The sequence below is a fragment of the Ambystoma mexicanum genome, chromosome 2p (genome assembly GCF_040938575.1).
Source record: "Ambystoma mexicanum isolate Mex_15411 chromosome 2p, UKY_AmexF1_1, whole genome shotgun sequence".
Lineage (NCBI taxonomy): Eukaryota > Metazoa > Chordata > Amphibia > Caudata > Ambystomatidae > Ambystoma > Ambystoma mexicanum.
This window is the reverse complement of record NC_090923.1, coordinates 1,131,055,964-1,131,078,060: the sequence shown is the minus strand read 5'-3', so window position 1 is coordinate 1,131,078,060 and position 22,097 is coordinate 1,131,055,964. Positions and strand designations below refer to the sequence as shown.

Here is a 22,097-nt window from a genome sequence, read left to right as displayed (position 1 = left end):
ATGGGGTTGAAACCTGAGCCAACAAAGACCAACATGATGGGAAAAAAAGGACAAAAGCTTTCTCACGAGGACAACCTTCACGCCATGGATCCCAACAGTTCAGTGAACAAAGAAGGGTAATAGTCCAGTAGAAAATTATCCAAACACAGGGATAATGGCTGGGGAGGACCAATGATGTCCCAAGGAGCAGAGGAGGTGGGGTATTGGAATCCCAACACCCATCTGGCTGGTGGCAGCTGCCTGAACCAGGGGAGAAGACCCTGGTGGTAAACGACGAGAAGAAAGGGTATACGGCACACACATGTTCCAGCATGGAAGGCTTAACCTAGTGCACAGGGGGGTAGCAGCATGATGGACAGGATTCCTAGGAGCATAAAAACCCGACTGAGATATGCCCAAACCACTACACCCAGTCAACATGGCCAAGTGAGGGTCAAAAACAGCAGAAATCGGGAATTTAACTCTTTCAGCAGGTCAGAAGTGCTGCTTCTTCAAAGTTCAAGAACAGATAAGGAACAAGTTACTTACCTGTAACTGTTGTTCTCTAGCATGGGTCTGGCATGGTTTCACATGCTCATAAATATTCCCCGTCGTCAGGCTGGGAATCCTCGGTAAAGAAAAATCAGTATCAGTTTCGTTTCTGATCTGTCTTTCGTAGTAGTAACCAATCACTGATCTCTGCGTCATACTGACCACAGCCAATGACTGCCATCTCCCTAAGCCCCGCCTCTGGAAGCCATCTTCAGATTTGGTAGCACGTGAAGTGGCAGTATGACCAAGTGAAGAGCCGCAGAGGGGTAGGCGGGAGGGTTCGCATGTGAATCCATGCCAGACCCATGCTGGAGAACAGTTACAGGTAAGTAACTTGTTCCTTCTCCAGCATGGGGTCTGGCATGGATTCACATGCTCATGAATAAAAGAATACATAGCAGTACACACATGCACAACCACAGGAGGTGGCAACAGGCTCAACATTAAGCAATACAACAACTCAACATTAAGCATCTCTTACCTTCTCACCAGGCTCACGTTAGGCGAACAGGTTGCGCAGCACTGCTTGGCCGACCCTGGGCTCCTCCCTGGAATCCCGGTCGACGCAGTAGAATTTCGTGAAGGTGTGCGTCAACCTCCACGTAGCAGCCCTGCATATGTCCAGCAGGGGCACACCAGATAGGAACGCCGTGGTAGCTGCGATCGCTCTGGTGGAATGGGCTCTCGGACGGCCGGGCAGAGGTCGGTTTGCCAATCGATGACAGTACATGATACAGCCGGAGAGCCATCTGGAAATGGAAGCCTTTGAGAGAACCTTCCCCTGATTGACAGGTCCAAAGTTCACAAAAAGTTGTGACGTCTTCCGAAAACCCTTCGTGCGGTCCACGTAGAACTTCAGCGCTCTAGCCACATCCAGCGAGTGCAAAGTCCTTTCAGCCGGCGACGAAGGCGACGGGAAGAAAACAGGCAACACCAAGGGCTCGTTGAGGTGGAAGTCTGACGGCACCTTGGGCATGAAGGAGGGGTGCGTCCTGAGCACTACCCTCGTGTCGTGAAAAGTCAAGTACGGGGGCTTGCAGGAAAGGGCCTGGATCTCTCCCACCCGTCGTGCGGAGGTGATGGCCACAAGAAACGCTGTTTTCCACGACAAGAACTTCAACGGAGCTGATTGCAGAGGCTCGAACGGAGGCCCCCTGAGCTTGGTCAGCACCACGTTGAGCTCCCACGCGGGGGCCGGAGCCTTCACCGGCGGGAACGACCTGAACAGTCCCTTCATGAATTCTTTCACCAGACGATGAGACCACAAAGACGTCCGTCCCGTGGTTCTGGTGTATCGGGAGATCGCAGCAAGATGAGAATCTTGATGGAAGCGTGCGCCAGTCCAGCCTTGGCCAGCGACCGTAGGTACGGCAGTACTTGAGGAGCCGTAATCCGTAGAGGGTTAATCTTCTGTGCGTGGCACCAGACAGAGAACCTCTTCCATTTGTGTCCGTAGCATTTAAGAGTTGAGGACGCCCTGGCCTTTGCAAGAACCTCTCTGCAGTCGGCCAGTATGTCGTAACCTCCAAACTCTAACGCTGCAGGAGCCAGGCCTGCAAGTTCAGCGACTTCGGATCGTGATGGAGGATGGCGCCTCCTTCCCTGGAGAGAAGATCCACGTCCACTGGCATCTTGAATGACGGGGACGCTGACAAGTCCAGGAGGTCCGGGAACCATATCTGCCTCAGCCACGCAGGTGCGACGAGGATCATCCTGCACCGTGACCTCTTGAGCTGGTTGATGAGCCGGATCAGCAGCGGCAATGGAAGGAACGCGTATAGAAACAGGCCCTCCCAGGGGAACGAGAAAGCATAGCCCATGCTCCTCGGCTGGGGAAACCTGCTGTCGAACCTCTGGCACTTGGAGTTCGTCGCCGTCGCGAACAGATCGATCTGGGGTGTGCCCCACCGTTGGAAGAGGCGGTCCACTAGATCCTGTCTTAGTTCCCCACTCGTGGCACGAGCGCAGCTCTCTGCTGAGCGAGTCGGCGATGGTGTTTTTTTATTTCTGCCAGATGAAACGGCACCAGAAACATCCCTTGGGCGATGGCCCAATGCCACAGATACTGCGCCTCCTTGGACAGGGCTGGGGATCTGGTACCGCCCTGCTTTCTGATGTAGAACATAGTGGTGGTGTTGTCGGTGAAGATCCTCACCACCTTGCCCCTGAGGGACGGAAGAAAGGACCTGAGGGCCCAAAACACTGCATGGAGCTCCAGGACGTTGATATGGAGGGACTTCTCCGTCGGAAGCCAAAGGCCTCTCGCGTGCAGATTTTCGGTGTGCGCTCCCCACCCTTCCAGGGAGGCATCCGTGGTCACTGTCTTCTGGTGGCCCGGTGTTAGGAAATCCATGCCCGCCGTCAGATGTGCGCGGGTACCCCACCACCGGATCGCTCGTCGGAAGCTGTCGAGTGTGATCCTGTCCTCGAAGCTGCCCCTCGTCTGGCTCCAGCGAGCGTCCAGGAACTCCTGTAACGGGCGCATCCGAAGTCTGCACAGGCGGATGAGATAAATGCAAGAAGACATCATTTCGAGGAGGGATTTGAGGGACCTCACCCTGGCCGCGTCCACAACCAGCATCCGCTGCACCTTGCCCAAGATGGCCCTCGTCCTTTCCTCCGACGGAGAGGCCAGAAGCGCCACTGTCTCGAGTTTCGCTCCCAGAAACAGTGCGGGCACCAGGTGGGACTTGGCGTAGTTTATGGAGAATCCCAGGTCCGTGAGTAGTTGGACGGTCCTCGCCGTGTGCTCCGCGGCAAGCTCCCTTGTCTTTGCTCGGATGAGCCAGTCGTCCAGGTAGGGGTAGACGTGGATCCCCTCCAGGCTCAGCCGCGCCGCCAAGGTGCGAGGCACTTGGTGAACACCCTGGGTGCCAACCTCAATCCGAAGGGAAGGGCTCTGAAATGGTAGTGACGCCCTTGGACCACGAATCTGAGAAACTTTCGGTGTCCCTTTAGGATGGGGATATGGAAGGAAATCGCCCTCCTCCAGCTGACCCAGGACGTGCTGGAGGGTGACCATCCGGAACTTCTGTGCCTTGATGAATTTGTTAAGTCGTCGTAGGTCCAGGATGGGACGCCATCCTCCTGTCTTCTTCTTCACGAGGAAGTATCTTGAGTAAACTCCGGAGCCCGGAGCCCCGGAGCCTCTTTGGGACGAGCTTGATGGTGCCTTTCTTGAGCATCGCCTTTACCTCCAAGAGAAGTTGAGGGACGTGATGTTCCTTCCTGGCCACGGGCGGGGGCACGCACGGGCACCTCTTTAGAAACTCGAGCGCATGACCCTGGGCCAGGGCGTCCAGCACCCAACGGTCAGGGGAGATGGACTCCCACATGCTGACGAAGTTTGCCAGCCGGCCTCCCACCGGGATGCTTCGGTGGGGGCCCGACCCCACGGCCGGTTCAGTCCTGCTTTGATGAGGCTTTGCCACCTTGTCCTCCCTGGCGACGACGGCGGGGTCCGCCCGACTTGCCTCGTCCCCTGTAGGCTTCCTGTGACGACGAACGGGCCGCTTGACGGTAGGTGGAATATCCGCCGCCGGAACCTTTGGAGGCACCCTGCTTGCCTCTGGTGCTCCGAAAGGGCGGCCGTCGTTGCTGGAGAACACCAAGAGCCCGGGCCGTCTCCGTGTCCGTCTTGATGGCTTGTAGGGAATCGTCCACTGTTTTCCCAAACAGGTTGCTCCCGTCGAACGGCATGTCCCAACTCTGGTCTGCACGTCCTGCCGGAAGTCCGTTGCCTTGAGCCATCCACGCCGTCTAAGGCACACGCCGTTGCCCAACTGGCGAAATCCAGTGTCAGCGATGTCCGTCGCTATCGTAATGGCGTGGTCCAACGCCACTTTTCCTTCCGGCAAAATCTCTAGGGCCTCCGCCCTCTTGTCGTCCGGTAGGAAGTCCAGCAGGGGGGCGATCTTGTACCACAACTCCCTGTTGTAGCGGGCTACAATAGCCAAGGCGTTGGCAACCTTAATCGTCATCGCTGCCGATGAGATGACTCTGCGTCCCATCGTGTCCAATTTCTTTCCCTCGCCGTCCGGGGGGGGGGGGGGGGATGGTGGTGTAAGGTTGACGTAGAGGCCGAAGCCCCCCCCGCTTTCTTCCTGGCCGCCGCGGAGACGACCGAGTCCGGGGTCGGCTGTGCCCGAAGGCACAAGGGGGCCGCGTCCAGGACCCGGTACTTCTTCTCGTACCGATCCCTTCTCGCAGGCGTTGTGGATGGGTTCTTGAGGAGGGCGAGACCCTCATCCAAGATATCGTCCAGTAGAGGTACAGCGAGGACAGTCTTCCTCTTGGTCTCGCGCCGTTGATAAAGGAAACCTTCCTTCTTTTCTTCCGGGCAGAGCTGGAAAAGCTCGGATGCTCTGGCGATCATGGCATGAAACGATCCAATCTCGTCGGGCGGGGAAGCCCGGGGAGGAGGTGACGACGGAAGATCCTCGTCGTAAACCTCGTCGTCTGTACCCGTCGCGGCCGTGTCAGTCCCCGTATCATCCCCACGGGTCGGGGACGAGGGCTGAGCAGGGCGCGATGGTTGAAAAGGAGGTGGAATATGAATCCTTCTCTTAGGAGGAGGGCTCCCAGAAGGGCCTGGCTCCGGGTCCCCTGTCGGGAGAGGTTCCTCCGTTGGTGGTAACGGCAATCTCCTCCTTATCTCCGAGCATAAGGACTGTATAGCCAACAAAATGGCTGCCGAGTTGTCTTGCGGCACTGGATGAGGGGATTCCGACGGGCGGTCAGGAGCCTCGTCGGCACTCTCGACGTTCTCGTCCTCTCCTACGTCGGGGTCCCTCCCGACAGGCTGGTCTTCTTCCACGCCAATGCCGTGGCTTAAGACCTCGATCAGCTCCTCCTCAGAGGTTGAGGCCGAATCCACGTCGACCTCCTGCCCCCCCCCTTTTCTTCTCCGTCGGAGGTTTCACAGGGGTCCTGTCGATGGGCTTGAAAGAGGACTCCCTCCGTGGTGGCAGGGAGACTCTGGGCCCCGAGGTCGCCTCCACTCCTCCACTGGTGTAGCCTCCACAGGCTGAGCCAGGGCCGCCGCGACTGTCTCGATAGAGGCCTTGGCAGGGTGGATCAAGGCTTTCACCACCTTAGGTGTGCTCACCGACTTCTCCCTGGGGGGGGGGGGGGGGAGGGTCACCGCCTCGCTCCCCCTCTGATGGGGCCTTCGAGCTCGACCGGGGTCTCTCCAGGAGCTTCGCCGGGTGCTCGGCCTTCCTCTTACCCGAGCCAGAGCGTTGGCTCGTGGACGATGGCGCCGGGGAGGATGCGCCCTGCCTGGCAACCGTAGAGCCCGACCGTTCGGCGCTCCCGGTGCCAGCGGACTCGCGGTGCTTGGCCTTCTGTTGGGCCCCCGTCGCCGGGGTGCCCTCAAAGGTCTTAGAAGACCGCTCAGACTTCTTTTTCTCGCCTGACGGGCTCTTCCCTTCCAGCCAGTTGGTGAGACGCAGATGGCGGTCCTTCATGGTCCGCTCCGACATATTGCAGCAAAACGCACAGTCCTTCTCCACGTGTGTCTTGTCCTCATGCAGGCAGTAGAGGCAAAGGGAGTGTTCGTCCTCCTTAAAGACATTCTGAAGCTGGGATCCAGGGCAGACCCTGAACAGCTTTCCGGGCATCGAGCTTCCCTTCTCCTGGGCCATGTCCGAGATGGGCCTGAGAAACTTCTGGAGTCCTCCAAAAGCGTGGCTCGACGAAATCTTCACCCTTGAGGGGCGTAGAAGAACCCGACACGGGTCCCCGTTGATCGGATAAAGAAACAGTGGAGCTTGAGGCCCTTTTGACCGAAAAAAGAGAATTTACCTATGAAAAAGCGCGAAAAACGCACTAAAGCTCGAGAGCAATAGCACGAGGATCCCAACACTTGAACGTGCGGTAAAAATCTGAAAGTGGCTGCCAGAAGCGGGGCTTAGGGAGATGGCAGTCATTGGCTGTGATCAGTATGACGCAGAGATCAGTGATTGGTTACTACGAAAGACAGATCAGAAACGAAACTGATACTGATTTTTCTTTACCGAGGATTCCCAACCTGACGACAGGGAATATTCATGAGCATGTGAATCCGTGCCAGACCCCATGCTGGAGAAAAGTAGGGATTGGGCACAGCCTCAAGTACCATTGCAAAAGGGAGTGAGCCAAAGGCTCACCCACCAATCACTAGAGGGGACTGGTGGAAAAGGGACAGTTGACCATCTTGGTGGGTCAGATGACCAACCATCTTGGTTGGCCAATAGGACTGCCACAATCCCTTGACAGCCGTCACAGGAAGTGAAAGCGAGGGCCCAGGAACGGACATTGGTCTAACCCAGAAAGGCCCAATGTGGAGGCTTCCATGTGGGATCACAAAGTGCCTGCATGGTCAGAACGGCCATTTTGAATAAGTATACGTTGCCCTGAACAAAGAGTCCTAAAATACAAAATGGCTGAGCGCATGATAAAAAATAAAGAAACCAACAAAAAATACCTCTGTGCCTCATTGGCTACTAAAAAGGTTCTTTGAGCTACCAATGCAGTAAAACGGCCTGCACCACTATTGAATCCAAAATTAAAGTACAGCTGCCACCAATCTACTCCCTAAAACCAATATAGGGTGATACAATCACTCTGGGGAAAGACTGGGGGTGCCTTAGAGGCACCCCTGGGACTGGAAGCCTTATGGGCGACCCAATACCACAGGAGTTTAAATAGCTGGCAGCGATTTAGCTCCTACGAGCTCCTCCTAGAAACACTTGTATAAAGGTGCGTTATAAATGCCATATCATATCATAGGAGAGCATAGTTTGCTTGAAAGAAACTGATACCAGAAGCTACTTTCGGCTACCCATGCCAAATGGTGCTTACCAAACATACATATGTGACATTAACTGAGTATTTGAGAATGTTAATAAAGAGCAATTAGGACATATCTAATACACATTTAAACATGATGGATCATACATAATGGGCAAAAATGTGAAGTTTAGCTCTCTTGTAGAACTTAGATTTGCGGTACGCTGTGTACTCCTGGTTTCACATTGGTAGCTCCCGCCTACTGCGTGATGTCCGACACCCAAGAGCTGGTTTAAGCTCCTGCTCATTGAAACTTAATTTGAAACCCTGTACTATATATCTTAAATAATGAAAAAGGGTTCCAATGCCAGGTGAACATCCGGAGAAGTCCTTCTGGCCACCAAAAACAAGCCAGTGATGCAAAAAAAAGAGGGGAACAAGCAAAATGTTGAGGGGCCCTAAAATGTGGCCTCACAGTCCCCAAAAACTGGAATTCTGTCTCAACATTCCTTACGCATGAAACGAAGCAAATGACAAAGGGTTGATTGAAGGTTTGTAACATGAATGTTTGGACTCCAAGAAACCAGACTTAAGTTCTGCCTCCGATGACCAGAAGGAACCTTTTAGGTTGCTCTTTTCCCTTGCTTCGTTGGGAAAGCTGGATTGGTTCTCTGGAAAGGAGGATTTGTGTTTATCCAACTTCCAGGGCTCGCCTGCGCTGGTTTATCATGGAATCAGAGCAAACCATCCTTCTGTCATGGTGGTGTACGCGTTGCCTTCGCTAGATGTTTCAATAACGTAGCGTAACCCTAGCACTTGCTGGCAAAAACGTTATGGAGGAATCCAGTGGTATGGCCTGCTGCACTTTTTTCTTACCGCATCCCGTGACCTCTGCCTAAAATCAACACTGCTCCATCTCAAATCACTGTTGTCATTTCTTTACCGATGCTTCTCCATTGGGTCCCTCCAACTCCAGCTGGGCTCTTGGAGCTATTCCTTCCAGGTCGGGCTCCTTTTATGCTGAACTTGCCGATGTGGCTAACAACCCCACCGTTTCTAAGGCCCCCTCTACAGGCGCCTCAAAGAAGTGACCTCTACTTCGTTGGATCTTCAGCTTCGATGGCTCAATAATTCCTGGACTACTGTTTCCATTCACCTCCACACAGAGCTCTGACCCATGCCAATGAGGGAGACAAAAGTCACCTTTATGGCTGTAGCTCTAGAGGGATCTGAAACTGTACTTTACCAAGCAGACTTCTTTCTGGGGGTGGAAAAGGGTATTTTTGGAGTGGGAGTCTCCTGGTTGGGGTTCCCTTACTCAACCTTTGCTTTTGACTTATTTGTTCCTACAAACCGACTTCTTTGCTGACCGTGCCCATTCTGAACAGTTCCAGAGTGATACACGCTGGTGATGTCACTATTCATCTCTGTACTCACCCGTCCTTGTGGTGTGGCAAGTTGAAACTGGGGACAACTACTTATTTGGTAGTTCATCTCGCAGTCTTCTTTGGGTTCCACGTGTCTGTGGAACCTCTTGTGCAGACCTATTACTGCAGTCTATTGATTAAAATTACTCCAGTGATTCCTATGGGCCTGTACAATAATATTGGAAGATGGACATGTGTGAATGTTTCATCACCCTATGTGGTCATATTCTGGGTTTTGCTAATGTTCCGAAAACGTTACTTCAATTTACGTATCTGTAAATATTTTGTAGACATTGCCTTTTAACAACTATTATAAGGAATATATATTGACAGCAGTATTGTATCGACATTGCCTTATTGTTTAGTTTCCAAAGGTGTTTAGTGTATATTTAAACTAAACGTCTCCTCCTTAAGAGTTGCCTGAAGTTCTCAGCTATTCCTTTACTTGGAGAACTCCATAGAAACACCTGTATTTCAAATAGTTGATAATCCTCCGCCTGAAAAATATCACCTTTACAGACAACAAAAGAGTTATCACACTGATTGCTCCTAGAAGAGATAATCCAGAGGACAGGTGAAAATCAACAGGTGTTTGGAGAAAGTCACAGTATTGGGGTGGACACTTCCTTCTATTGCACGTGTGCTCAACTCTCTGTTGCATAGTCTACAGCCCCCTTTCAGTGCCTCCCCCACAAAGAAAGTGGCAAGAACTCACCAGATAGTCGAACTGAGACAGAGGTTGGTTTGGCCGATCCAAGGATTATTACACGCTCAACCCAGGCTGGAGTGTCGAAGTGACCACGGGGATCTGCAGAGCTGCCACATAGAAAGGGACATGTGTCAGGTAATAGGCAAGCTTCCAGAGTTTTTTTTAACCTCAATTGATGATCCGAGACCTCAACCTCCACCACCCCCAAACCCTGCCAAAGATGGCTTCAGCTCAGCCCTTGAACATCATTGAGAACGTCACACCAAAATAAAGAGGCACAAAAAGAGCATGCTACTCAGAATGAAGGTCACAACTTCAGTGAAAGCCTCTAAAGAATGTCTAGAAAGAGGTTCCCCATTCTGCTCTCTCATCCCGTATTTTCTTTCTGCTGTCTTGCATTCACTTCATAGTAACAGTCGACACTATCCTCCACAACTTTTATAGTGTGTGAGACAGGCATGGTATCAAGCGAGACACAGACTCAATAGTTTGAAAACCTTTATTGAAAAACTTTGTTGGGTTGGTGTAATGTTTAACTGGCCCCAACTCTAAGGGGGTTGGTTCCTCAACTGATGTTTCTAAGGGCCGTTGATATCCCAAGTCCAAAACCAAAATCCATCTGTGCCACAACCTATGCTTGCCCCTCACCCTTCGACAAAATGTGATCTGGGGTCTACCTAAAGAAAAAATGGTGGCTCAAAAAAAGAAATTTAAACCAAGACTGGTTTCAGGTAGCCTTACCATCAGGTGTAGTTCTGCCCAAAAATGTTGCCCGCGGAACCCTCCAAGTAGGTTTCTTGCAGCAAGTAAATCAAATTCCCAATGTCTCTGGTCTATTGGTTTTCCTTTCCCAAAGCTTTGATCTTCCAAACAAAAAGACAGTTTCTATTGCGCCTCTATGGGTTCCCTTCCCCAAGTCCAGGCCTCTCCTGCAAAGTAAGTAAAAAAATGTCTCTATGGGCCTCTCCGAGTTCCCTTCCCCAAGCATAGGCCCCTCTGGTTTCAAATAAAAGTTCACCTTGTCAGGATGTACCTTTCAACACATAGTCCTTTCATTGGGCAGTGTCAGAGACTTTGGAAAACACCAGGCTTTTGCTCCTCCCCTGCGCAACCAATCGGACCCCTCTCTTTACACTTTGTATCTTTCTACTGGTACCTTTTTCCTCTGGTGCCTTTTCCACTCTGCTCTTGTTTCTTTCCCCTTTGCTGGGCACACTTGCACCTCCCTTTCCCTTTATTGTGCCTCTTACACACTCCCTTTGCTTTGCTGTGCCCTTGGTGCACTCCTCACTTGACCGTGCAGCCTTGCACCTTCCGTTTTCTACATAGGGTCCCCCGTACCTTCTTTCCTGGTTTTGGGTTGCTGGCACCCCCTTTCCTGCTTTTGGGTCGCTTCCACCCTCTCCTTGCTTTCCACTCCCTATAAAATCACTGTCTTTCTCGGTCTTTGCGCCACCAGCGGACTGTTTCTGGTTTTCCTAGTTTTCTTTCTGCTTTCTGAATAACGCGCTGCTTGAATCTTTCATCATTTTGCTCCCGCTCCAGCCACCCGCACGCTTCAGAGTTTCTCTCTTTGTGAAATGCACCCAGTAGCGCTGCGCGGACAAGCAGGTACTCTGGATCTGTAGGTTGAGGTCAGGGTCTTACCACCTGCCCCTCAGACACCCTTAAGACCGGCACACATCCCAGGGGAAGAAGCACTTGCTTGGACACGGCCTGCAGCTGGCAGCACGCCTCACTCCGGCTCCCTGGCGACACGGCTCCCCCGCCACGCTGCAACCCCCTGACACACCGGGTCAGCGTCTGGGCATCCAGCTCTCCTCCGGATCTTCTCTTGCTACAGACTCCTGTTCCCTGGCTTCCACGTTCCAACCAGCAACCCCAGCTCTCATCTTCTTTGGCAGAACCACACCTTTTATAACCCGAGAGTCAAGTGGAGTCAGGTCGGCATGGTTAAGGTGAAATGCCTGCCCTTGCCCGACTATTAGTGGGACAGTCTAGTGGTGAAAAGTGATCGGCCTCTCGCTGCATCCCAATGCTGTTCCTATGGGTAATCTTTATTACTCTTGGCCGCCTCATCCTCGTCCCAGTACTTGCTGGAAATTGCGGGGTTGGGGGGTAGATGGGATGATATTGAAAATACTGTCTGTGGGCCGAATGAACATATGATGATGGAAAGAGGAGAAAAGGAAATCTCCTGGCCATGATTATCTGTGACTTGTGTGATTGCTCTTTTTAAAGTCAGTCTCAGCACCTGGTATTCTGTTATGGAGGTACTGGTTTCGCCAGCATACCCTATGATCTGAAATATGGGGAGTTGGCTAGGTTTTAAGGTCAAGGCTAGACCTTTGTTTCTTCTGCCCCCCCCCCCCTTACTCTCTGCCTCTATTCTGGGGCAATATCCTTGCCTTCCTCTTTCATTCGGGACAGCAGGACCTATATATCCCATGAAGCTTGAGGGACTTCGTTCTCTTCGCCTCTTGTCCCTTTTTGATACAGGGTCTCCCCTGGGTTTCTCCCACATCCACAAACCCGGATCCAAAAGCAATGGCCCTCCCCATGTCACCTGAATAGAGGATTCTCTTGGTCTACATGGGAAAATAGATCCAGGTTTCTCACAAGTGTAAACACCCAAAATCTCACAAATGCCATGCTGTAAAAAAGTCTTTGTTCCTGAATCCCATACTTACCTGGAGGTGAGGACATGGCCAGAGAAGGTGAAGCGTCGGTGGAGAAATTCATTCTTCTTCTCAAAGTTGAAGCTATGTCCATCATCTATGAACAGATCCCCCTCGGCAAAGCCCTTCATGAACAAAGCGAGTATGCAGGGTCAGAGGTAATGAATGCAACATAACATGCCAGCTTATAGACAGCACATTTCAGGAGAGGTTGAGAAATTCAAGTAACACTACACAAACTTACCTCTGGGCTCAGTGCCACATAAAGTGTAAATGGGTCAATCAGAGCACATTCTGAATTCCGTCTGATACGTTCCTTCCGTGGCACGATGGAGCCGCCACGCTGGTAGACTGGTATCTGTGAAAAGGCTGTAGGTTAGAGACATTGGTTTCCATATAGCATTCCTCCATTGCAAACTAGACATACAAGAACCCACTTTCAAGCCAAAATATTCCATCATACCAGTAACATGTAAAGACAGAAAAAACCTGGTGTGGTGTGTGCAACCATCACCCCATATTCACCAGTCTCATTTTTGTATGCACCGCTTCTCTTTTTATCAAAACTGTTATAAAACCATACTGTCAAAAGTGATGCCTGAATGCAGATGGAAACATGCTGATACATTTGCACTGATGTAAAGTCATGTCACCATTGGATATTACAGAAATACCCAATTTGATGCCACGGTCTCCACGCAAACCTGCTGTAAAATAATTACATTCCTATATCCTCTTATGCAAGAGTCAAGTTACCCATTCTTTCAGTTACACTGCTCCCTAACCTTGTTCTTTCACATAGGATTATAAAGCGATCCGTTGCTTCCCGAAGCTATGACTACGCTCAATAAATACCCTAATAATAATAATAATAATAATAATAATAATAATACACTGTGTAAAGTTGAATTAGGTCTCTAGCTAAACCTTTCCCAGTGAATATCCCCAATTTTGTTTCCCCTTTCACCTAGCTCTTTGCATCATTTCCTATTCTGCCTTTTCAATTTACCACAACACCAACATGAAACCACAGTTTCCAGTCTTCTATGTTCTGTTCATGCTACCAGTCCCACCTCTGCTTTGTTAAGCTATTGCCTCATGGCGAGAGGTGCCAACTGCATCCAGATAACTCAGTGTTTGGGCGGTATCTTAGGCCTTATTTCAAGGGCCCAGCTATACACATGCTTTGGGAAACCTTCACTTTTTGCAACTTTCCTTTGATTGACTTCAATGGAGACCTAGCAGACCTGTTCTGGACTTGTAGACGATTTTTGGTTGAGGGGCACCTCCCCTCCACCCTCCTTCTCCCCCATTAACTTGCTTTACTCATGTAGTATGGGAAGCACTGGGTTTTGGAGAAGAACAAGTTACTTTCTTACCTGGTAACGTTCTTTCGATGGGATGGTCCGACGACGTATTCCATATCTATGACAGGTAATCACCACAGCTGTGCTGCTTCGGAAACTTTTTTCTGCGTCCTGCGTCGATGACGTCGATGTGCCGTCGTCGAGGACCTCCTCCGATGTCCGACGTCATCCGATGTGATAAGTAGGACGCACGACACCCGTAGCCTCAGTTGTAGTTTTTTTCCCCCAGAACGTGTGACATTAGTCTACTGCCAGTCAGACACACAGCCTTGGGGAACGTAAGCTGCAATCGCAAAAGAAATTCTGCAGCGGGGAAGGTAGGGAGGGAGCGATATGGAATACGTCGTCTGACCATCCCATCGAAAGAACGTTACCAGGTAAGAAAGTAACTTGTTCTTTGAGGGGATTGGGTCCTCCGACGTATTCCATATCTATGACAGACTCCCAAAGCAGTACCAGAGCAAGGAGGAGGGAAAGAATTTAAAATCAAAATTTAGAATTGCCAATCAAATAGCAGAGCAAAGGACTGCCTTGCCAAAGGCCAGATCCTGTCCTCGGATGGAATCGAGGGAATAGTGACGTACAAATGTATGTACTGAAGCCCAGGTGGCTGCATCACAGATGTTGCGAATAGGAACACCCCTCTGCAGGGCAGTAGATGCAGCCATACCCCTGGTAGAATGGGCCCGCAAGCCAGCCGGTGGGTCCTTACCCGCCAAGCGGTAACACTCCGAGATGGCCAAAATAATCCAGCGAGACAAAGTCTGTTTCATCACAGCTTGTCCCAAACGCTTTCCAGCGTAACCAATGAAGAGTTTATCGTCCACTCTGACCCGGGACATGCGTGAAACATAAAAGCTTAAAGCTCTCCTAGGATCAAGCCTATGGAGCCTCTCCTCTTCCTTACCAGGATGCGGAGGATAGAATGCCGGAACAACAACCTTCTGGGCCAAATGAAATTCCGTCACTACCTTCGGAAGAAAAGAAGGATGGACTCTAAGGACAACCCTGCCCTTATGGAAAACAGCAAAGGGAGGCTTAACTGAAAGTGCCTGTTACTCACTCACTCTGCGAGCGGAAGTCACCGCAACTAAAAATACAGTTTTAAGAGTCAACAGTCTCAAAGGACAAGAGTGCAAAGGCTCAAAGGGAGCACCCGTTAGAAACCTGAGAACAAGGTATAAATCCCAACCTGGCACCAGGAAAGGTGACGGAGGGAACACATTAGTGAGCCCTTTCAGAAACTGTGAAATTAAAGGGAAAGTAGGAACACTCTTCAGACGAGCGCTTAAAGATGGACAGCGCCGCCAGGTAACCTTTAATGGTACCCACTTGCAAGCCCCTGTGGGGCAAAGAAAGTAAAAAGGACAGAACCATGGGGATGTCACATGCAAAAGGATCCACATTCTGAACTATGCACCAGTCGCAGAACTTACGGCAACGGTACATAGACTTTGTTGCCTGCCGTCGGGCCGAGAGCAACACCTCCATCACGTCTTCAGGGAGGTCCCAATCCTGTACCTCAACCTTTCAAAAGCCAAGAGTGAAGGTTGAGGGATCGGACTTCTGGATGGAGAACCTAACCCCCCCCTCCCGTGAGAGCAGATCGTCTCGGTAGGGAAGACGACGTGGAGGACAGATGGACAAGTCGAGAAGGTCCGGGTACCACGTCCTCCGAGGCCATGCCGGAGCAATGAGGATCATCCGGGAACCGAACTTCCGTAACAACCGCAGCACTTGCGGGATGACGGGGACTGGAGGAAACACGTACAGCAGTGGGAATGACCACTCCACCACGAACGTGTCTCCTAAGGCTACTTTTGGAGGAATTCCTGCGAGCAGAACCTCTCGCACTTCCGGTTGACACTGGAGGCGAAGAGATCCACTTGAGGGGTCCCCCAAAGGGCGAAGATCTCCAGGAGAATCTCCTGAGCCAACTCCCACGTGAGAGATTGTGCTCTGCCTGCTCAGAGCGTCCGCCGTCACGTTTTCGTCTCCGGCCAGATGAACTGCCGAGATCGAATCTTCCTGCTGGATGGCCCAGAACTCGAGCTGCATCGCCTCCCTGCACAGAGGAAGTGACCCTGCCCCCCCCTTTTTGCTGAGGTAGTGCATGGCCACTGTGTTGTCCGTCAGGATCAGGACATTCTTTCCTCGCACAGTCGGCAGAAAAGCCTTCAGGGCTAGCCCTCAGCTCCAACAGATTGATATGGAGTCTGGGCTCCGACGGAGACCAACGACCGCTGACTGTCAGCTCGTTGGTATGAGCTCCACATCCCGTGAGGGATGCATCCGTCACAATCGTCACCTCCGGCCAGGGAAGCCAAAACAGAGCCCCCTTCATCAAGTTGCCTTCGACGGCCCACCACAGAAGGTCCTGGGCGACCGAGGGCGGCACCTGAACCGAGTCCGACATCCTGCCGGAAGACTGCGACCATTGCATCTTGAGTGCCCACTGCAAAGATCTCATCCGCAGGTGAGCCTCTGGCACCAGAAGAATGCAGGATGCCATGAGGCCGAGCAACCTCAAGAACTCGAACGCTGGGAGCGTCTGGGCATGCTAAAACTTGTGCACCATCTGCTGAATGTGAAGAGCCCTCACCTGGGGAGGAAAACACTGCCCCAGGGAAGGGCCGAGCACTGCTCCGATGTACTGGAGCCGCTGTGTTGGCGTCAAATGGGACTTCTTTAAATTGAGGGAGAAGCCCAGCCTGTGAAGGGAGTGGCAGGTGACTGACAGATGATCCAGGACTTGCTCGGGAGAGCGCGCCCTGATCAACCAATCGTCAAGGTAGGGGTAGACGTGAAACCCCCCCTTGCCTGAGAAGCGCTGCCACCACCACCATGAGCTTGGTGAAAACCCTTGGGGCGGAGGTCAATCCGAACGGCAGGACCCGAAACTGAAAGTGCGAGACGCCAACCGCGAACCTCAGGTACTTCTTGTGCTTGGGATGGATCGGCACATGGAAGTAAGCATCCTTGAGGTCGAGAGACACCAACCAGTCCTGAAGCTGAAGGGCCTGGCGGACTTGCGAGAGAGTAACCATCCTGAACTTGTCCTTCCTGAGGAGTTTGTTCAAACCACGCAAGTCCATGATGGGTCTCAATCCCCAGTCTTTCTTCGAAATCAAAAAATAAGGGGAATACCATCCCTTGTTCCTATCCGCTACATGCACCAGTTCTATGGCGCCTTTCTCCAGCAGGGCTTGAATTTCCTTCGCAGGAGCGGATCCGGACTCTTCAAAGAGACGTTCCCTGGTGGATTGTCGTGAGGCCTCTGGCGAAAAGGAAGACAGTAGCCGTGGGTTATGATCTCAGAACCCACACATCTGAAGTAATGGCACGCCACTCTACAAGATGCTGCGCCAGCCTTCCCCCAACCGGCGAACCATGGGACATGGCCTCATGACTGAGTGGTAGCGGCTGCGGCGTTACCTGAGGGCAAAGAGGCAATTGCCCGAGCGGCCTTGGCACCACGGGTACCCTGTCGTCCACCTCTGGGACCCCTGCGTTGGCCTCTTTGACTGCTAGCTCCGCTCGCTTTACTGAAGGACGAGTAATAGCGAAAGGAACCACCCCTCCATTGCTGTCCCCTAGGACGAAAAGGCAGAGGTTGGCGAACTGCAGCGCCCAACGACTTTGCTGCAGTTTTGGAGGTCTGCAACCTCTCAAGGCTCTCGTCAGCCTTGCTGCCAAAAAGGTGTTCACCGTCAAAGGGCATGTTGAGGAGCCGGGACTGCACATCAGGAGCAAACCCCGACTTCTGCAACCACGCAAACCTGCGTATCACGGTGCTCGCCGCCATGGACCTGCTGACGCATTCAGCCATGTCCAAACCCGACTGAATGGACTCACACATGGCATCCTTACCATCCTAGACCATAGCAAGGAAAGCATCCCGTTCGTCCCCTTCAGGAATATGTTCAGCCACTAACGCAACACAGTTCCACAGAGTGTGTGTGAAACGAGACAAGGCACATATGGAGTTGGCCGCCTGAAGCGCCATAACCCCCGAAGAAAACACTTTCTTCGCCCAGCCATCAAAACGTTTGTCGTCCCCATCAGGAGGGATGGTTGGGTACGACGCCTGCTTTGCCGGGGCCGTGCCCGCCTGCACCACCAAACTCTCCGGAGTGTGGTGCCTGGTCAAGTAGCAGGGGTCGCTCCTGGCTGGACGGTAAGAGGAATCGGCATGAGAGCCAGGCTTAGGCCTACAAAACTCCACCTCCGGAGAGGTGTCCAGTCCACTGGCATCATGCAGTGACTGCCTCAAATCGTCAAAATGGCTATGGCCCGAGACCATCTCATCTGGAACCTGACTAGGAACCAGGCCATCAGAATCCTCATCCACCTCCTCAGTCACCTCTTAACCAGAGCCTTTCTAGGGGGTTCCCCTGTGCCACGGGGTACCTCCGACACCCCGGCCTCGAAAGGCATCGAGGGCGTCAAGTGAAACGGCGCCGGCGTCAAGAGAACAGGCATCGGCACCGAGAGAACAGGCATCGGCGTCGAGTAAATCAGCGTCGACGTCAGATGCAGCGCCGCCAGCATCGACGGCGTCGACACAGTCCTCGAAGCCGAAGCTCCGAGCGTGTCCTTCGACGACCTGAGCGTCGACTGCTTCCTCAGAGCCTGAGCCTCGAGAAAGCCTGTCGACGCCCTCGACGCCTCAGGCGTCGATGTCTTCCTCGAAGACATCACAGGTGCACACGGTCTCGAACGCATCGAGGACCGGGACCTGGAACGGGTACGTCGAGAACGAGTCCCCTTGTCCGAACGGGACCTCTCCCGTGACTCGTGCCGACCACTCTTGCGAGCGGTGTCTCTCGATCTCTCACGGCCGACCTCACTCGGGGGCGCGGACGGCTTAGTACCCTGCGACTCGAGAATCGCCAGCATTTTGTTCCCGAAGGAAGCCCATTCCTCCGGCGTCGCACGGCTGGTGGGGTAAGCGACGTGCCGGGCAGAGTCCTGAGAAGAGGGCCTGGGAGACGACCGCTGTCGGCGCTTCCGAGAATGCCTCGAAGAGGCCGAGGAGTGGCGAGACCGACTCCTAGAAGGAGACCCATGAGACTTCCGACGAAGACGCGGAGATTCACATCTCGAATCATCCATCGAAAGCCCCGCAGACTTCGAATTCCGGGGCTTGGACACCCGACCTACCGACAACTTCTTCTTACGTTCCCGTAAGGCTTTGGACGTGAGCGACTGGCAGTCGGTACAGTCATCCGTGTCGTGGGCCTCCCCGAGGCACCAGAGGCAGGCGTCGTGCGAGTCCGTCACTGACATCTTGGACCCACACTCCCCGCACTTCTTGAAGCCCGGACGCGGGGTCGAAGACGAAGTAGAAGACATCTTCTTACGAAGGATTTTCTCACAAAAACGAACAGGTTCGAAGAACCGAGAAGAACAGAACTCCAAAGAGTCGAGGCGTAACCGAGATTCACAAAGCAACACGTTCGCGGCAAAAACGGAACTGAGGCTACGGGCGTCGTGCGTCCTACTTACCACATGGGATGACGTCGGAGGAGGTCCTCGACGACGGCGCATCGACGCAAGAAAAAGTTTCCGAAGCAGCACAGCTGTGGTGATTACCTGTCAGATATGGAATACGTCGGAGGACCCAATCCCCTCGAAATAGCTTTTCCTAGGTCTTGTTATTGTGGTTTCTTTTAATGTAGCACAGCCCTTATTTTTTTAAAAAAAATGTATGGTTAAAATAAACCTTTACAAAAACGAAATGAGTTGCATATAAATACAACAGCAGGAGCGGAGTGCCTCCACCAGGCACGTGGCAGTGAACCTATTTTCATATTCTTTCAGGGTGCATAACATGCACCAGTGTTCGTAGTGATAATACCCTGTGGAGTGCCTTATTCTCAAATTGACTGTTCATCATGATTCAAGTCCTTTTCTTTGTGCCATCTTTCTTTTTGGCAGCCTGTAAAGACTGGAGGGGGAGGGGTGTCTGTACTTCTGCTCTCTATATGGTAGAGGAGAGACAGAGGACCCCAGCCAAGGTTCTCCATTATTGGTATCGTGGTTGAGCAATCAAGGCCTTGCTTCTCAGGAGGTGGTGCAGGCTGGTTTTTAAGTACAGTGTAGTCCCCAAGCCCCCACAAAGGAATGTCCACACACTGTATTAGTTAAACACAGTCTTTATATAATTAAGTTCAAGGTTATATACACAATCACAATAACTCACTTTGTGTTCAGTAAATCTACAATGGAAAATAAATACAATTCTAAGTGGTACCACAATTATTATTAGATTTCATTAAAGTGCATCAACTGTACTCTGGTTAAATGTCACACAAATCACTTAATAAAAAGTTAACCAACAATAGACATAGGAGGAAAGCAGCTGGTTAGAACAATTGGCATAATACTGGACCCTATCAACTAGACCATTCTGTGTGGAGATCCCCACCACCTGGGTAACCTGTAAAATAAAGATGTAACACAAGCCCAGTCCATATATTGCACTATAAGTCTTATTTACTTCTATAATGTTTCTACCACCCCAAAGTACCTGTAATAGCAGAGTTTGACGTCGGGTCGTCGACGGATCCGTCCTTCAGCGGCTCCCTTTAAAGCAGGAGCCACGGATCGTCGAGATCCCTCGAAGAAAGTGAACTCGGCTTCAAGGCAGCAGCTTCTGTCCCAGCGGTGCTCATCGTCGACGGAGCGAAGACATCCTGCAGGGAAGAGGCGCGCAGGGCACCTCGATGTCGATCGTTCAGGACCGCAAAGAGTTTGTGAAGAACTGTTGCCCAGCAAGGGCATCGAGTCGTTCGGCGTCTCTACGGTCGTTGGGTGACGGGAAACCCACCGGCAGATGATCCTCGGCGCGTCGACGGTCTGGCCTTCTCCGGCGGTATAAGGCGGGCGGCTGTGCGGACAAGCGCGTCCGTGATTCAAAAGTCTTTGGCAAAGGAGCGTGCGGCTCCGTCGTCGATGGCACGGCGTCAAGCGGTCCCCGCTTCTGGGCAACCTCGCTTCGACGGGCCTCAGCAGTTACAGCAAACTTGCGAACCCTGGTCGACGACGGTGGACGGAATGTCTGGTGCCTATTGTCGTACTCCTCGGCGGTCCCCGTCCCCGGTCGGCAGCCTTCGAGGGTCTGCCTTCCAGGGAGCTTCGGCGAAGGTTAGCGGTGCTTGATGGTCCCTCGGAGCACAGGAAGAGGGCACCTAACCAGGTCCTCTCTTGGATCAGTCTCGACGGCTTTTGGATTTCAGCGAAGGGAGACAGAAGTCAACAACCTTCTTCAGGCTTGGCTTCGAGATGAAGCGTCAGTTTCAAATTCAGCTTCTGAACATTCATGCCATTCTCCTTTCTTTCAGACACTCACAACAAGGAATGTGTATTGGGACAAGTACCCAGCCATTCAAAACTACACACTGCATTCATACCAGTTTCGGGCAGGGCTGTCTCAGTCATTGTGTCAAACACCAGAAAGTGCATACTGGTCACACACTCCATTCACCCAGGTCCCACCCACAGGGTGTACCCACTACATACAGTCACTGGGAAGGCTCCAGCCATTCTGGCCTGGACTTCACAACACCACCATATATGGAACTTCCACCCAACAGCCAGTCAGGGAGAAGGGACAGAGTCAGGCCTTCCCAGGACTTTGGGAAAACAAGGTAACAGGCAATAGAAAGCAAGAGGCCACAGGGGCCATCTTGTTTCCTATCAGGAATTAACTGATTTCAATGGCAGAGCCTGGGTATCCCAAAAGGGAGGATACTCCGAGCACCTGTCAAATTCAGCATGGAGCTGCCACCAGCCCATACCCTGCTCTGTGGGCCACACACAGGTGCCCAACAACATACACTAGTGGCACAGGGTTGTACCCCCACCCATGGGTGCCCTAAGGATATCCCATGGGTCTGTACACCAAACCAAAAACAGGAAGAGCTGCACTGCCAGGAGTACCACATGGACTCCTGGGCAGAAAACAATACAGAACACAAATGAAAAATAGCTATAGGACAAGGACAGGGAGGCCCTGTCCCTCCAATGCATTTCCAGCATCACACAGCCGTTCTGCGTTTTGAGGATGGAAATGTCCTTCTATGGCTGTAGAGTTCGAAATTAAGACTACAGGCAGGAGCCAAAACCAGCTCCTGGGTGTCGCGCATCAACCAATTGGCAGGAGCTACCACTATGTTATGCTCACCTAGCTCCCACAGAGGCGTCGATCTGGACTGGGCTGCTGCGGTCTCCACCAATGTGACGTGTAGGGCCGAGATGACGGACTGGACTGGCCCACCTAGCTTCGTTTGCTTGGCCCGTAGGAATATTCTTCTGCAAATGGAGAAAGGGAATTAACCACCCGTGGAGTTGAGCGTAAATCCCCCCACCCCACTGATCACCTTGGATGTCCCCTCTTATAGTCTCACCTGATGATTTGAACAATGAGCTCTCCATCCTGCATTGAGCGCAGGGGCGCTTAGATAACCAGTTGCTTCACTGGCTCGAAGGAATTTGTGAGTTCCAGGACAATATTGACTCTGATATTCCCGGCAAGATGCTGTAAGTATGTAGTTCGTAAGAGTTCAAATGCCCGACTTTCACTCTTGTCCGATTCCTTGCAGGTTGCAGC

General features: G+C 52.2%; 1 protein-coding gene across 2 annotated transcripts in view; it reads right to left on the bottom strand.

Moving 5' to 3' along the window:
- Positions 1-22,097, bottom strand: part of GANAB (glucosidase II alpha subunit) — a 919,668-nt gene that overhangs the window by 26,681 nt on the left and 870,890 nt on the right. For both annotated transcript variants that reach the window (XM_069645184.1, XM_069645185.1), the window contains 3 exons: positions 12,361-12,474; positions 12,129-12,241; positions 9,445-9,545 (listed from right to left, as the gene is read on the bottom strand). In XM_069645184.1, the coding sequence (XP_069501285.1) occupies positions 9,445-9,545; positions 12,129-12,241; positions 12,361-12,474 (328 nt within the window). The remainder of the gene's footprint in view (positions 1-9,444; positions 9,546-12,128; positions 12,242-12,360; positions 12,475-22,097) is intronic.